Source organism: Pelodiscus sinensis, chromosome 7, assembly GCF_052426305.1.
Source record: "Pelodiscus sinensis isolate ZL-2025 chromosome 7, ASM5242630v1, whole genome shotgun sequence".
NCBI lineage: Eukaryota > Metazoa > Chordata > Testudines > Trionychidae > Pelodiscus > Pelodiscus sinensis.
In genome coordinates, this window is record NC_143058.1 from 13,321,823 (window position 1) to 13,339,285 (window position 17,463).

A 17,463-nucleotide genomic window follows, 5' to 3' on the forward strand; every position below is an offset into this window, starting at 1 on the left:
TGCTCCTGGAAGGGAGGGGGCCTTGAGCCCCAGGCTCTGGTACCTAGCAGTGGTGGCAGTCGTCCACTTTGCTCTCCTGTTGGCAGGCCTGGCCAGAGCTTCTCTAGTGTCTCATAATGGAAGATGGCACCTCCAACAGAAGATTGTACTAGAGCAACATGCTGAGGCATTGATTCAAAGAGATGAACACAACTTAACATACAACATTACTTCCAATAGCACCTGGATTTTGACGGGAGGTTCTACCATTGAATTACTAACTAGCTCAGCTATATTCAACTCTGATTGACTCACTGGGCAATGTAAGATGGAAGCAAATAAAAGATACAAGGGATTTGGAGGCTTCAGAATGTAACTGTAATGTTTTCTCCAGAAGCAAAAACTGTAAAGACAGAAGTCAGTGGAGCATGTCCCAAAATAAAGCAACAGAAGTACAGGGGTTCTACTCTTTGAACTGTATGTTAACATACTTACCGCAGAGCTTCTGCATAGAAAAGATATTCCTTTAGCTGATCTGCATAATGCTCTTCTTCTTCTAATATATCATCAATAGAAGCTGCATATCTGGTAAAGTACAACCTTTGGTTAAACACAAGACTTCCTGAGTTAGCTTCTTAAATGATATAAATACTGTAAAAGGGAAAGAACCCTATTTCTTAGCACAATCATAAAAGTTACCTTAAGAGTACTCTTCATTGCTGAATTTAAAAGATATATTTTAATGCTGAAAAGACTAATATAAACACTCCTGAAGGTCTGTTTCCTAAGCTATTACTACAATGAAGTAATAAATCTTACAACAGTCAAATGTTTTTGCTGAAGAAGAGGCCATTTTTATTATAGGAAAAGGGAAAAAAACTGGCTAAAGAAATTTATTCTTTTTCATCAGTGATTTTCAGCAGGCAGTGGCAAAGTGAAAAATATTTATAACAAATTTCCTAAAGAGCATAGCATCTTTAAGGTTTGGTGAAGTGAACCTGATGCCTTCTAAAATGCTACAAGCAAGATTTAAGAGGGGGTTTTCACTTGACTCTCAGTCAACAGTCAGGGGAACAATGGCATTTGAGAGTCCTCAGCACACTGCAGGATCAAGTCTTTTGTACTTCCTTAAGTAGCAAGTCCAGCAACCTATGTTGCACAAATAAGAATGCCAATTCAGACTAGCAGTTATACACGCCAAGACTTTTAGGAAAGGATTTTCTAAAGTACTCAGTGTTGCCCTTATTGTGTCCACTCTAGTCACGAAGTATTTTATTATTGCTCCCACTGCCTTCAGTGGAGCAGAGTTAGGCTGAGGCTAAGACATTTCTGAAAAATCCCAACCCCTACTGCATGTCGCAGAAAGTGATTTTTGGATTTACCATCACTTTCAAAGGTAAGAAGTGTTGTTTGACAGCTTTCAGTGGACTCGCATGGTTTGAAAAAGGTTAGCATTTTTAAGCATGCTTAGGGACAGACAGCTCTGTAAAATGGTTACTGCACGTACCTTCTCGTGTACGTTTTGAGTTATATCTGGTTGGCCTACTGACAGAAATAAGCTTTTACTATTGTCAGCAACAGAGCCAATACAGCTGGGAGGAATGAGATGTGTTATAATCCGCCTCCTGTAGCATCAACAAAACCAACTAAGTTTGGATTCTAGAGTCTTTGTTGCAAAGCCTAAAGCAGAAAGTATAAAATAAAACCCTAAATGACAACAATATGTAAGGAACAAGACTGTGCCAATCCCCACCACATTCTTTGTTCTCGTGTTATTCCTTATATCCAGCACTTCATCTGTGACTTTCACACTGTAAGATCTCAGGGACTCCCCTCTCCTACCTGGGTTTGTGAAGCAACCAATACAAAAAGGACTTCTGGGCACGTGTCACAGGGTAAACCATCTTCATACCAAGCACTACCCAGGCCTGTTTTTCTTCCTAAATCATGGGACTTTGGGGGGGCAGGTAGTGGGTGAAAAAGCCAGGCTTGCTGAGATATGCAAGTGACAGCCTCAGTAGGGAGGCTCTCCAGTAACTGGATCTAGGGGAAAACTGGTAGTGGCTCCCAAGCTGAAAGGGAGCTGGAAGTGGGATCTGGAAGAGAGCTGGGAGTTCCTCTACTGAGATTCCTGTAAGAAACAACTGTGGCCGCTAGGTCTGTCCTGTCAAGGGATTGGGTAATGAGCCTGAGGGGAGAATATAGTTCTCCCCCACATCACCTTCAGGTAGGCTATCTGCAGTTTCTAGTTGGGGGAGTGTGGAACCCTGAGGAGAAGACAGGTATAGGAACCCCTCTTGCTCAAACCAAGTGCTGGAATATAGAATAAAAAAAATGTAGGGCCGGTAGAGGTCCTTTAGTTCAGCCCCATGGAGGCAGTCATCTTACTCCTATACCATCCGCGAGAGCTGTTTGTCCAACCTTTTCTTAAAAATTTCTAATGACTGGGATTCTACAACCTTTCTTGGAAGCCTACTCCACAATAACCATCATAATTAGAAATTTCTTTCAACTTAAATCTTCTTTGCTGCAGATTAGGCTCTTTACTACTTGTCCTATCACCAGTGGACATATGGAACAAATGATCACAAACTCCTTTCTTAGAACACTAGAACCGGAAGGGACCTTGAAAGGTCCCTCACAGCAGGACTCAGTACCATCTAGACCTTCCCTGATAGATGTCTTTCTAACCTGCTCTTAAATATCTCCAGGGATGGAGACACCTCAACCTCCCTAGGCAACTTATCCCAGTGTTTAAACACCCTGACAGTTAGGAAGTTTTTCATAATGTCCAACCTAAACCTCCCTTGCTGCAGTTTAAGCCCATTGCTTCTTGTCCTATCCTCAGAGGCCAAGGAGAACAATTTACCCCCCTCCTCCTTGTAACACCCTTTTAGATACTAGAAAACTGTTATCATGCGCCTTCTTCTCCTTTTCAAACTAAACAAGCCCAATTCTTTCAATCTTCCTTCACAAGTCACATTTTCTAGACCTTTAATCATTTTTGTTGCTCTTCTCTGGACCTTCTCCAGTTTCTCCACATCTTTCTTGAAATATGGTGCCCAGAACTGGACACAATACTCCAACTGAGGCCTAATCAGCGCAGAGTAGAGCGGAAGAATGACTTCTCATGTCTTGCTCACAACACTCTTGTTAATGCATCCCAGAATCATGTTTACTTCTTTTGCAACAGTGTCACACTGATGACTCATATTTAGCTTGTGGTCCACTATGGCCCCTAAATTCCTTTCTGCAGTACTCCTTCCTAGACAGTCGCTTCCCATTCTGTGTGTGTGGAACTGATTGTTCCCTCCTAAGTGGAGTAATTTGCATTTGTCCTTTATAACACTCCTTAACATATTTGAATATTGTTATCACGTCCCTCCTCAGGTTTCCTCCTCATGACTAACTATTACTAGATTTTTAAGCTTTCTTCATAGGGTTTCTTCAGGGTTTCCAAAACCTTTTATCATTTTTGTTGCTCTCCTCTGAATTCTCTCCAGTTTATCCAAAACTGCCTCCTGTGTCTCATACACAACACCGCTGTTAATACACCCCAGAATGTTAATAGCCTTTTTTGCAACGGCATCATGTGTTGGCTCACCATCAATTTGTGACCTATTGTAACTCCCAGATCCTTTTCTACAGTATTTCTGTCTAGCCAGTTATTCCCCATTTTGTAACTCTGTATTTGATTTTTCTATCCTAAATGTAGTAGGGATGGGAAGAATTAGTCGACGATCCGATAAGCAAATGCTTATCGGATAGTCGACAGGGTAGTCGACTAGTCACTCCCCCTCCCATCATTGCTATCAGAAAGACCCCATGCTCCACGCAGCGCTGCTGCTTTGAAATGCCATTTGCAGCCCGGGGCCAGGTGGGTTATCTCCAGGCTGCACACGGCATTTCGAAGCGGCACACCCCGTGAAGCCTGGGGTCAGCTGGGGATTCCCTCCGACCCCAGGCTCCATGGGGCACTGCCACTTTGAAATGCTGTGAGGAGCCTGACACTGGGCTCCCCACAGCATATCAAAGCAGCAGCACTGCACGAAGCCCAGGGTCAGTGGGGGAGTCCCCAGCTGATGCCAGGCTCTACATAGCGCTTTCGCCTTTGAAGTGTAGCAACAGCCTTAGGGCTATTGCTACTCTTCAAAGGTGGAGGTGCCCTATTGACTATTCGATTAGTCAATTACTCACAATTTAACATCCCTAAAATGTAACACTTTGCACTTGTTGCTGTTGCAACTGAGGTCTTTGATCTCGGACCAATATATAATGTGTCTATTAATAATCCAGCTCCCAGAAATGTGATTTTGTTTTGGACTGTGACTTGTGTGCTCCCCTTGTATAAAACTGTGAAGTGAAGTACAACACATCCAAGAAGTGTCCAGGCACCGTGACCTTGTGACCCACGTCCAATAATGCATTAGTTCACAGCTTGGTTTTCAAAAGAGGTAGGAAGGATACAAGGATAAATTAAATAAAAGTAAAACACCACACTGGGAGCTGCAGTAGGAAACATGTCTCATGCTATTTTCAATTACCATCTGGTGCATCAAAAACATTTTTTTTATTTAAGTATCAGAGGGGTAGCCGTGTTAGTCTGAATCATGCATCTGACAAAGTGGGTCTTTGCCCATGAAAGCTTATGCTCCAATACTTTGGTTAGTCTATTAGGTGCCACAGGACTCCTCGCCATTTTTTTTTATGTGGCCACACAAATCAGTTTTGTGGCCCTGTTCTGACTTTAAAGCCCACCGATAACATGCTGCCAAGGAGGTAAAAGAAAGCTCTGGGCTTGAACCCCAACAATGTTGAAAAGGTCTTGTCTTTGAGCTTGAAGGGGCATGGCTGATCTCCTGCATAATAATCCATACAAGCGCAATGGCATCTACCCAGTTTTGTGAGAGCATCATTACCACAGCATCTGTACTAAAGCCTGAATTTAAGGCTTTGTGGGTTGTTTTTTTTAAGTTCCTAAAATAAGAGTTGGGATTTGATAGAGCTACAGATGGACTGTACTTCAGTTGCAGTCAATTTTTTTTCCCCCAAGGGAAGATTTATGACAATGCTAGGAATTGTTCTGCCTAACTCCCACCTAAGCATACCCCTGTGCAGAATTTATATAAAAACTTAAATCATGCTTTGACAAAGTAGTAGGTCAGCAGAAGCTGCACTTCTGACTATTTGAACCCGAATTTGCACACTTTAGGCCAAAACAGGTTAAAGAAAGCATGGAAACCCCAAAGGGAAAGAGAAATGCATGGCAGCGAGCATGCTTGTAGAAACAGTGAAATAAGTGTTTTGGAGCTAAAACTTCCCTATGTTCTAAACCCACTTCACAGTCAATGGCAGTCATGCAGCTAAAATGCTCCTGTTATACTTTAAAGAAATTATTTTAGGTTGCCAGTTGATTATGGAGCAGAAATGCCAGAAAGGCCAGAGTCAAGTTTCTAAATGTGGGGATATCTAAACTGCACGTGGAACATACCAAGGGATCAAAAACAAACCAGACAAAAAACCACCCTACGGATGGCACCAGTACTACACAACTAAATGGCTTCTTAACTGAGTTAAATAAAAGGGACAGAAATATTTGCTTAAGCAAAAATGAAGCAGGTATTAGCGGGAGATGTGCAGAATAGTTTAAATGTAATGTAGGGAACAGGCTTAGATATTTATAATGTACACCTCGTGCTCAGAAAGTATATTCTTTGTGCAGCACTCCATACGAGTTCCTGTAACATTTGCTTTGGAAGGGAGGAGGAGTGGGAGAAGAAGAGGTGTACTGCTCATTTATTTTTCCAGTTGATCCCAGAGGGAGGAGAAAGCTTATGACAATTATACAATCGGTTCCTGAACTAAGAATGTTAAAATGGGGTTAACTGACTAGTTGATGGGCACTTCCGCATTCCCCCTCTGAAATGTACAAGAGCCCCTACTGGAGCCTGTGTAAATTTCAAAGGAAGTATGCAGAACTCCGGGCTGTATGTGGGTACCTGCTTTGAAATGCATAAGAGTCCCCAGTGGGGGCTCTTGTGCATTTCAAAGCCATGGAGCCCAGGGTCAGTGGGGGACTCACAGTTCCCCACTAACTCCAAGCTCCATGCTACACTGCATGCTGCTAGGAGCCCGGGGTCAGCTGGGGAGTCCCTTTGACATGGGTGGAGACGGCAGTTTCAAAGGGAAAGCCACCACACAGCTGATCAGCTATGAGGAGGCTTCCCCTCTGATACTGCAACCTCCGCCCGTTTTAAAGGGGCAGTGGATCCTAGGGACAGCTGGGGACACTCCAGCTGATCCCAGGCTCCCCATGGCATTTCCCCAGAACCCCGGACCAGCTGGGGACTTAGAGGAAGTAAGGGGGGGGGGAGGGGGAGAGATCGACTAGTCAAAATACTATCCGATAATCAAATGTTTATCGCATAGTCAACTTGTCTTACATCCTTATCCTAAACAGGGATTTCTCTACTACACCCCCTATGAACTCCATGACCCTATCCCCTTGGTCAGGTAGTCACACTGCAATATTGCTAATTAAGTTGCTTTTCAACCCTCCACTGTAAATTCGAACACCCTTCTAATTTCAATTCTTGGGGGAAGACTGTTTCCAAAGAATAAATGGACACAAATTAGACATCAAGAACGGTAACATACAAACGTAGGTAAGCGTATGTCTACACTACCACCCTAATTGGAACTAGGGGGGTTAATATAGGCAACCGAAGTTGCAAATGAAGCCCGGGATATTTAAATCCCGGGCTTCATTTTCAACTTCGGTTGCCTATATTAACCACCCTAGTTCCAATTAGGGTGGTAGTGTAGACATACCCTAAGAGAGCACTTTAGTCTCCCTGGACACAGAGTTACATATTTGAAAGTTGCCAGACTAGACCAAAAAACCTTCAAAAACAGACTGCAGTGTGAAACCACTGAGCTGGAATTCATATGCAAATTGACACAATCAGAATGGTCCTGAATAGGGACTGGGAATGGCTAGCTCACTACAGTAAGTAATTTTCTCCGTTAGTTATTCTCACCTTCTTATCAACTGTTGGAAGTTGGCCACAATCCACGCTGATTGAATTAGCCTAATTAGCACTGATGTAACACTCCCATTTCAGTATGTATGTTTAAATTCCTGCCAACTGAAGCTTTCACTACACACATCTGACAAAATGACCTGCAGTCACAAAATCTTATGCCCTAATATACTTGAAAGTCTTTAAGATGCCACAGGGACTCATAGTAATAGAGAGGTGGCCGTGTTAGTCTGATATTGCTAAAACAAAAGGAAAAACTATGTAGCACTTTAAAGACTAACAAGATGGTTTAATAGGTGATAAGCCAGACCCACTTCCTCAGATCATATTCTGGAAGAGAACTGGCATGCCTCTGGAGATGACCTTTGCCTGTCAATCTTTAAAGCATGGACTGATATAGGTTACCCTGGGTTAACAACACCAACACCACCACCACTACTCTGGGTTAACAACAACAACAATGTAAAGTCCTGTGGCACTTTATAGTCTAACAGATTTATTGGAGCATAAGCTTTCGTGAGCAAAGACCCACTTCGTCAGATGCATCTGACGAAGTGGGTCTTTGCTCACGAAAGCTTATGCTCCAATAAATCTGTTAGACTATAAAGCGCCACAGGACTTCTCATTGTTTATGCAGATTCAGACTAACACGGCTACCCCTTTGATACTTAACAACGTAAAGGGAAGCAGTCCTTATAACACCCTTGTGCCTCTACCCGTGGCTTTATGGTAAAGTGGAGGAGGTATGAACTAAAGGGAGTGTAATCCCTTGAATGAAATGTTTATTCAATTTGCTTTACTTTATTTGATGAAAATAACTTTAACATTCTGACATCACAGCATGGTGCTTGTTGACATCACAAAAGAGAAGCTAGGTAGGTTCGAGTGAGTTTTCATTTATGCTGCACTACTTGCTCATATACAGAAAAACTGATTTGTGGGACTATTAAACATGTAACACTGCACTCCATTTCCTTATTCCTTCCATGTCCTTTTATTTTGAGTTATGACTTATGCAGGCTGAACCTCCCTGGTCATATACAGAAAAACTGATTTGTGGGACTATTAAACATGTAACACTGCACTCCATTTCCTTATTCCTTCCATGTCCTTTTATTTTGAGTTATGACTTATGCAGGCTGAACCTCCCTGGTCTGACACCCTCACGAGCTGACTGGCCCCGGGTGAGGGATTTTGCCAGACAAGGGGAAGTCATTTTGGGCCTACTTGCCACTATCCCCCCTACCGCCCCATTGGGCTTCCTGGTTCCCCTGGACAGCTCAGGTAGGCTACACGTGGGCTTCCCGCCGCTTCCTCCCTCCCCACTTCAGCCCACCTGAGCCATGGATGTTGCCAGACCCTAGTGTCCCTGTTTATAGAGGTGCAACCTGTAATGGGATTTCAACCGTATAAATAAAAACGTTGTAGAATTAACCATGTGAATATTTTTAAAAAACATGGAAATAAATGCTCCCGTGTTTCATTTATAAACGGGATTTAAAGATGTGATAAAATGTTCACTTTTAAACCAATCAACTGCTAATTTTGATAATTCACCTTTAAATTAGTTTCTCCATAAAATTCCATTTGGCAACAGGAATCTGGAAATGTATGTCCCTTACTAAAACTGCACAAGGGCATCAACGTATAATACAGATGTAAACTGGCCTCATTAAATACTATTGCTAACAATCTTAACGTTCTCATAATCCACTTTTAAAATAAAATCATCTTTTTCATGTTTTATAGTTCCACTTCCAAACTCACAAAACTCCTGAAATGGGTTAAAAAACTACTCTACCTGTGACTACAATTTCGTCAAGTGGAAGGAACCAGAGATACACTGAGTAAAAGGCTACATCTAGAGTGCCACTTTGTTTCGGAAAAAGGTATGCAAATTGCATTCCGCAATTGGCATACATTTTTCCAATTGATTTTTTGAAAGAGGCTTTTCTGAAATTTGGCCCGTCTACATTGGGCAAAATTTCAGAAAAACCTTCTCTTACGGAAGAGCCCTTCTTCTTCGTGAAATGAAGACGACAGGGCTTCCGAAAGAGCGCATCTGTTCTTCTGCAAAAATTGTTGGAAGAGCAGACGTGTTCCCTGGATGCAGTGGAGTTTTTTCCAGGATAAAACTCTGTAGTCTAGACATAGCCTGGAGTTTCTCTACTATGTTTATTATTACATAAAAAGCAAAATTAGGCAAAACAACAGTAATTCCACATTGCTTATAGTGTCTTCACTACAGCATCTGAAGTGCTAGAAATGTGGTTTTTTTCTTTGTTTTTTTGAGAGAAAGTGTTTTGTTCTCCTTGTTTCACTCATAGCCATCACTGAATCCAATAGCTATTACACAAACATGGTGAGGGACAAAGAGATACCCTTGCTTTACTCTGTAGCTATTCCTTGATTACAACCACTATTTATTTCAGGATGGTACTTGAAATTATTTTGGAATCTACTATATAACCCTTGGGTGCTGAACAGTTAACAAAAGCTTAAAAAAAAATTTTTTTTTTTTTAAGTACAAATTAGCGTACCATCTACCACATGGTGCAAAGCACTCCTGCCAAAAACAAATGGCTCTCATCAGATCTGCAGTACATTAGAGTTTAATTCCACTGGTTTCTGGCATAGTAGCTTAAAAGAAAAGCTGGAAGAATGCCAAACACCTCTACAGTTTCAAAATAATAATAAAAAGTAACCCCTTTGACTCCCCTGAGGGCCCTTTGAGCTACTTAATACAGTACATGGACTCTAAAAACAGCCCATATCCACCAGTCACTGAAACATTGTACCCAATAGTAACCTACCTCTCCCCCCAAAGTTCTCTCAGTACATTTCTTGTAGAATTCCCTGCCCCCACCCTTAATAAACGTGCATCTGGCATACATCAAACTATCAGATATTCACTCAGTACTTACACATCCATGTGATGGCCAGCACTCTGCAGCCCATCCCCCATCTCCTTTTCTATTGCACTCCATTCACTGGGGGAAGGAGGGAAAAAAAAGCAAATCCAGTGAGAAAAAACAACAACATCACACATACAGCTACAGAAAGTTAATAAGCTGCATCCTGTATATAGTTTCTCTCCAGGTGACATATGAACGGAAACCGCCTCAAAAGTTGTACCTAGCCAAACTGCTTTTTTACCTCTAAGCACTACTGAACAATTAAATAGTGAGACTACTTAAAGTATTCTGGTCAGGAGTTGTCTACTTCATCCCTCCTCGGGCACAGACACACCACACACACAGAGGTATGCTGTTTTATAGTTCCAGTTCAGGATTTTCAAAAGGCGGACATGAAAAGAATGGTGTGTTAATATTAAAGAGATTAAGACAAATACAGTACTTTCTAACAGAATTACAACATAAGGTTCGTTCTTTTGTATTGACACATTTAGTGCCATTATATGCAATACAACATTGTCTATAAAGCTGTTATACCAAATCTCAATATGAGAATGCTGGTTTTTTTAAACAAATAAGAAAATAACCATTATACATCAGCAAATCATCAGATAGCAACCAGCCACATCATACACTGGAAAACTTAACAGCATTCGAAGTAGAAACATTGAAATCTCACTTCTGAAATAAGACTCTCCAAACCATAGTTTTTTTCTTAGCATCATGGTATATTGCTGATTATTTCTATAAATAGATAAATTCACTAAGTCTCCACTCTACTAAAGAAGCCTAGAGTTACCAAACAATCTCATATACATATATAAAAAAAATATGATCAAACGTAATCAAGTTTGTGTATAACCAGAGTGGAGATGGGAAGCACTTAGAAGTTCACCACTGGTAAACCACAGTTGTGTTAATCTGAATATCTCTTCAAACCAAGTAACCCGTGCAGTTATCAGTTATCCTAAAATTGTAAACTCCCTCTTTTAAATATAGATTGTACTTTTAGTTCTCCTCCTCTTTGGGTAATTTATATCTAATATTTATTGTTTGATAATTTACACAATTTTTAAAAACTCTACTTGCTAATATTGACATTTGTTTACCTTTGTGTTATTGCAAAAAGGCACCTAATTTAATTTTAAACCCCCAGCCAGAAAGACATCTGAAATCCATTAACCTTGTGAATTAAATTTAGCACTTGTACAGATTGTATAAGCAGGAGGTTCCCCTTAACCAGAAGTTAGATTCTTTAATTCTCCAGCGAGATGGAAAACTTGATCATGGAACTCAGGAACATAAATACAAAACTATTGGTTAATTCCACTTGTAAAAAGTGTACTAGGATATAGGAGAGAGATTGTTGATTTTTTTGATGTATTAAAATGATAGGGATACCTTTTCCAACTATAGATACAATGTAATAATTTATTAATTACATCAATTAAAATAATAGAATGCATTCTGCAGGAACAACCAGTTTAAAACAAGTGACAGAAAAACAACAAAAATCATGAAGTTAAATTAAAAAAAGGCTAAAAAGTTCTGCAAATGTAAAGACATCTGTGTTAAATGCAGCAGCTTGTAAATGTCTTGGTATTGAGCAGTGACACTTTCAAATGCAAATATTTAGTAAAACAAATATATCAAAGTTTGCATTTCAAAAGTAAGGATAAATATACGTCATACATTACTTGCAAACTGAGCGTCAGGAAGCTAAATTATGTATTTTTAAAACCTGTTCTAATTCTTACCTGAACACTCTCCCATAATTCCCATGCACTTTGTATACACCATAGAGGCGGTCTGCCACTCTCTAAAAGAAACATTTGTATGAAAGAAAGAGTTAATTTTTAGACCAGATTCTTTTATATGCAATTTAATAGCTTCTTGTAAAACATACATATCAAGAAAAGACTAACATTTACAGACTAACCCTTCAGATCTACAGCTGTAATATCTCAGCAGTATACGAGATGAAAATGTTATTTTGAAAGAGCTAACACAAAGCTTTGACTTCTCTTTTAAGATCAGTAACGTAACTTTTTTTTAAAAAAATGATGGTTTCAAACTATACTTAAAAATCACGGTTTCAAACTATACTTAAAAATCACCCGTGACCATTCTACATAAGAACGCCTACTGAAATACCGTCATACAGGCTATATGTAGAATCCATTAACCGTTTTAGTTGGATTACCAACACCTGAGTTAATGTGAGGCGCAATTCATTTTACCTGTATAATGCTATTGTAAATGGACATCACACAGGGGGAATATGTATGTATGTCAGGGGGTTCGGGGAAGAGGATGTATATGAAAACAGGAAGACAAAAAATCAAGCTTCAGTTCAGAGCTGTAGTGAAGTCTCTTCCCATCTCTCATGCTGCATGGCCACTTCCCCATGCCATCCTAACAAAGGGCTTAAAAAAAGAACTGCAAAAGAAAGCTGGGTTTGTTTCAGAAAAAAGAACCTTCAAGGATTTTCCAAACAGAATAAAGAATCCAAAAAGGCTCAAGCCTATTTTTCCCTTCGTAACACAATGCTATAAAAATGGGAAATTAAGAGAGTCAAGCTCATCACAATACTTGCTGCTAAATCTAGAGATCAATTCATGTGTTTGGAGAATCAGAATCCTGCATACGCTACACTATTGGTAACTACACAATTGTTGATCTTTCCCTCAACTTTATACACTGAACTTTGAAGTGCAACTTATTTTTGTCCTTCACAATTATTAAAGCACTATATAAGTCAGTGAGTTAAACAGAAGTTTTATAAAAGCCATAATTATTCATGTGCTAAAGAGGTAAAAAGGAAGTTACTTAGAACACTGTCATACAGCTCATACACATATGTACTGGCAGGAAGGCAAGTTACTGGAGTACAAGCAATTAATCCTCTGACGTGCCTCCACTCGACAGGTCAATCAATTACAATCCTCCCCTACAGCACACTTTTGCCAAAAAGTAACCCCCTGTTGAATACGCTAAAAACTAGCATTGTGCTCCTTGTTACCAGGGTTGTAATTTCCTATTTCCTTCTCTGCTTTGCATATTTGTAAGCTTGTGTTTTCAAGCCATAGGAGACAGCCATCCAGATTCCATGACATGATTGTTCTAATCATTCCAAAGGACATTATTAATTACAGACTGGCCTGTAAGATGAAATATTGTGGGGACCTTGCATAACTCACGTTAATTCTATAACACAAGCTCCACAAACTCTGGAAAACACAATATTACATGTTTATGTTGCAGAAAATCTCATGCCATTCTAACTCCTTTTTGCCACGAGAGAAAGGCAGAATCCTGCTAACTGAATGGTGAGGACTCAACATTTTCTAGCAGATGTGTAGCTCTGGCCCGCTTGTTTCTTCCTCCAGTGGCAGTATACATAAAGGAGAAGTAGTAATGCTATTCTGCTCTTCCCCCTTTCCTCTGAATTGTAATGGAAGATGTATATCTTACTCTCAGGTAACAGTTTACTTTGCACTTCTCACTATTTCTGTGAAATATGCAATGTTATGCTGCAGATTTTGACAAAATGTGCAACAAACGGGTATAAGCACACTCCAAATCACTACATGTCTTGATTATTACTTTGGATGTGGTTCTGATGTATCAATTGAATTCCAAAGATCTACTGCCCCAACTAAGTTCCAACTACCCTTTCTCCCAATTCTCCAAGTGATTTTCATGGCCTTTTAAATTGCCAATATACTTATAAATTACTGCATGTAAACTATTCTACAAGACAGAATAAAGCAATGAGCCAAACAGCATCATCATAAATGTTTCTGGAAGTATCTGTAAGCATTTGTTCAACTAGAAATCCATAGTGTAAAAACAGTCACTCAAAAAAGACCATCAAAACTTGAATAAATCAGATTAGGGAACAATACTGTAGATAAAGCAATTGCTTTACTCCACGCACTTTCAGAATTCCTCCACCCCCCAAAAGTGTATGGTTATAAAAGAACATCTCATCCCACCACCCTTCCAAAAAAAGCTGGACAGTACAACAAACCAACTTCAAGTGAAGAATACAAACATCAGTTTTCTCTATTGATTAAAGAAGAAATTCCGCCTTTTAAATATCGTATATTATTTGTCAGGACACACATGGGAAATACTTACAGCTCTGACTCGCAGAAGGTGCGATATGACAGACTGCAGTTCATCGCTATAGTGTTTTAGCTCAGTAAATCTCCTGGGAACAGGAAACAGATAGTACATCATTAGCTATCACAAAAACAAGCTTTCACAAATTGTAAGATAGAGCCACAACACAACAGCTGGAGACACAGAGCTTGACTTATGTTGAAGTTGAATTAGCTGTGGATTCCTAGAAAAATGACAACAAAATTAAAATCCTTTCTGGAAAATAATTGCACATATGCAAAACTACTGTACTTTTAATAACAGTAAAGGTTCAGATCAATGTATATGCTGTAAATCTAAGAAATATAAACCACTGGTTTTCTCCCCCCATTCCCTGAAAAACTGCTGTTTTTGTTTTTTTAAAGAGCACTTATGAAGTGGAATGTTATCTAACAGATATGATCTAAAAGATCAGGAAGAAACTTCTCTTTTAAAATCCATTTCATGGGTTTTATGCTTATTAATGAAAAACCGTTTAAATTCTTTTGAAGCTAATAAAATATTGCCTGTACTTACAATGTTCCTTTCATGCAAGAATCTCAAAGAACTCTAAAAAACCATTAACTTAGCCTCAGAATACATCTTATGTATAAAATGGATATCATCATGGCCAAGCTGAACCCCAGAACAGTTTGCTGACTTGCAAAAAGCTTCAAGAGGCCAGTACCAAACATATACACCATTTAAGACCAACTTAAACTTTATTTTGAAGCTTTTAGATACATGGTGTCCAACCTGTTCTGAAGCAGTAGCCATACTTAACCAACCAAATAACCTTGTGGCTAGTGTTACAGTAGCATGTTGGACACCACGGCTTTAGATGGTGCAGAGGAATGTGTTTTATCCAGGAATAAGGCAAGGAGTAGGAGCTAAACAACAAGGAGCTAAACAACTAACTAAACTACTGAATAATGAACTGTCACTTCTTGTAGTAGTAAAAAAAGTGAATGTCTAATGTTGGGTTTCTAAATTCTTAATAAGGCACCTCTATATAAGCAGTCTGATTTCAGAAATACTTGAATCCAGCAGGTCTCATGGGGGGGGAGGGTGAGGGGGGGAGGAAGAGGGGCAAAACAGGCCACCTATTTAGGTGGCTAATTATGAATCTAAGAAGAAAAATTTCAGCACCCGTTAAACAAAAAATCTTTGCTTATACCACATGTTTCTAATATTTAGGAAATTGCTTCTCAGGGCATCCTCAGAAAAGGCTATTTATATTTATGCCTTCTATGCCTAAAGAGAGTTTTCCACAAAAATGTGTAGCACGTTAGGGTTAAAGTGTACCGTTTCTTTCAAATCATTTAAAGACCAGCAGAAAATTATTGGGAAACACAAATACAGCCATTGATTTACATGGTGGGATTTAGAGGGTAACCCTTTTAGCTTACCTTTTATAAAACATATGCCAGGACAGTCTGTCAGACAGCTGAAGACGTGAATGGCAAAGAAATATCAAGAAAATAAACTTGCAAGAAAGATTTTAGATAGCTCTTATTCCAAACAGATGAAGACTGAAAATGGACAGCCCAGGATGGGAGAGGATTACCATACTGTCACTAAATCCAGGAGACCATGTTCTTCTTGCTAAAATCTATATACTGCCAACTAAGAAAATGTTATCTTAGGTGGTTCTGGGGTGCTTATTACCTTTGGTATCTAAAGCTCCGTGCATACCTGTCAAAGCTGGTGTCATTTTTCACCATTCCTTGACAACCAGGGATATGTAAACTTAAATTTCAGTTCTCTGAAAAATAACTAGGGAAAAAACTTTTGTTTTTTTTCCAATGATTTCTGTTTAGTTCATTATTAAAAATATTCATCTAAACACTATTATTCCAAGCTACCTGAAATTGGAAAGGCAAGCTAGGGATACCTTTCTGCTCTTGCAACTCCAACAGTAAAAATGATAGAGCCAGAACATGGCTGAACCATCCTGTTGAGAATGCAAACATTATCAGGAAAGTCCAAAACTATTTCCCCAGCATCTCAGCTGTGTAGCATCTGCAGTGCTATCAAGAGTAAAACATATTTTAATGTGTTAGGGCTAGTCTACACAAGTAAGTTAGGTTGACTTAACTACATCACTCATGGCACTGAAAAGCTTCATGTCCTGTGAGAAGTAATTATGTGAACTTAAGCTCTGATATAGACACTGCTTGGCTAATGGAAGAATCCTTCTTTCTACCTACCATGTGTAGGAGAGGTGGTTTTACTAGAGCAACAGAAGGCGGCCTTCTGTAGCTGTAGTAAGGGCCTATGCTACAGCAGTGCAGCTGTAGCACTGTGGCCATGCCACTGCAGTATTTTTAGTACAGCCAAATCCTTAGGAAAATAGGGCTTTCAATGCAGATGAAAAGTCGATAAGCTGAGTTAGATGCTGCTGCCTCTTCAGGCTAGAGCCACATTTTAATAGGAATACTACCCATTAAAATAATGCTGGATGAAAATACTTCACCTATTGTTACTACTCATCCTACTTAAGATGAAAATAACTGAATAACAGAATTATTCCTTTTTTCATTTATTGAAATGTTATAATTACAGTATAGAATCTGTTTTATTCATTTGCACAGCAAAGAGTGGCTTTGGGGGCTAGAAGGTTGGTTTTGGAAGTGTGGGAGCAAAAGTATCTTTCACTTTTGATGAAAGATATTTTTGTGCATTGATAGCACTGTCTTCAGTGAAAGTTACTGTAACCATAGTGAGTTTCACCTTCGCAAAACAACAGGGGAGTGAAAGGTATTTTTAAGTATAGGTTTGTGGGCAAAAAGAAACCACAAATGGCATGGGGACTAGGGATCAAGTGTACTACTGAAAGTCACACCGGTATAAGCAGAATCGATTGCCTAATGGGAGTCAGCCACATTGGTATTACCCATCTCTTTTTCATTCTGTTTTAGGAAAGTAGCTAGTGCAAAAAATTGTTATCCGACGGACTCTATGAAAAAGAACAATTCAACATCAGGAAACAATTTTTGATTGGATTTGAAGTACAGAAGAAAGACAACAGGATGTTTGGAACAAAACTGGATTAGAGAATTCAGTGGAAATGTCACTGCAAGTTTATTTCTGAGCAACAGAAGAGCACATTTTTATCAGCACTGACCTCTTCAATAAAAAACACTCAGCCTACCAGAACAGCTTTGGTTTTGTTCCAAACCAACTTCAGTAGTTAGATTTTGAAATGCTGTGTTGCTATCCAACTTTCAACGGTTGGTTTAAATTAAGGATTGGGAAAGCTACTGATATATACTAGCTCAGGGACTAAGACTACTAGCCAAGTGAAAGATACTTTTGCTCCCACACTTCCAAAACCAACCTTTTGGCCCCCAAGCCACTCTTTGCTGTACAAATGAACA

General features: G+C 39.5%; 1 protein-coding gene across 1 annotated transcript in view; it reads right to left on the reverse strand.

Annotated features, from left to right (window-relative positions):
* The window catches only part of SNX4 (sorting nexin 4), a 58,410-nt gene that overhangs the window by 7,062 nt on the left and 33,885 nt on the right, over nt 1-17,463 (reverse strand). The window contains exons 7-10 of the mRNA XM_006137659.5: nt 14,081-14,153; nt 11,695-11,756; nt 9,947-10,012; nt 475-564 (exon numbers count right to left, since the gene is read on the reverse strand). Of these exons, the coding sequence (XP_006137721.1) occupies nt 475-564; nt 9,947-10,012; nt 11,695-11,756; nt 14,081-14,153 (291 nt within the window). The remainder of the gene's footprint in view (nt 1-474; nt 565-9,946; nt 10,013-11,694; nt 11,757-14,080; nt 14,154-17,463) is intronic.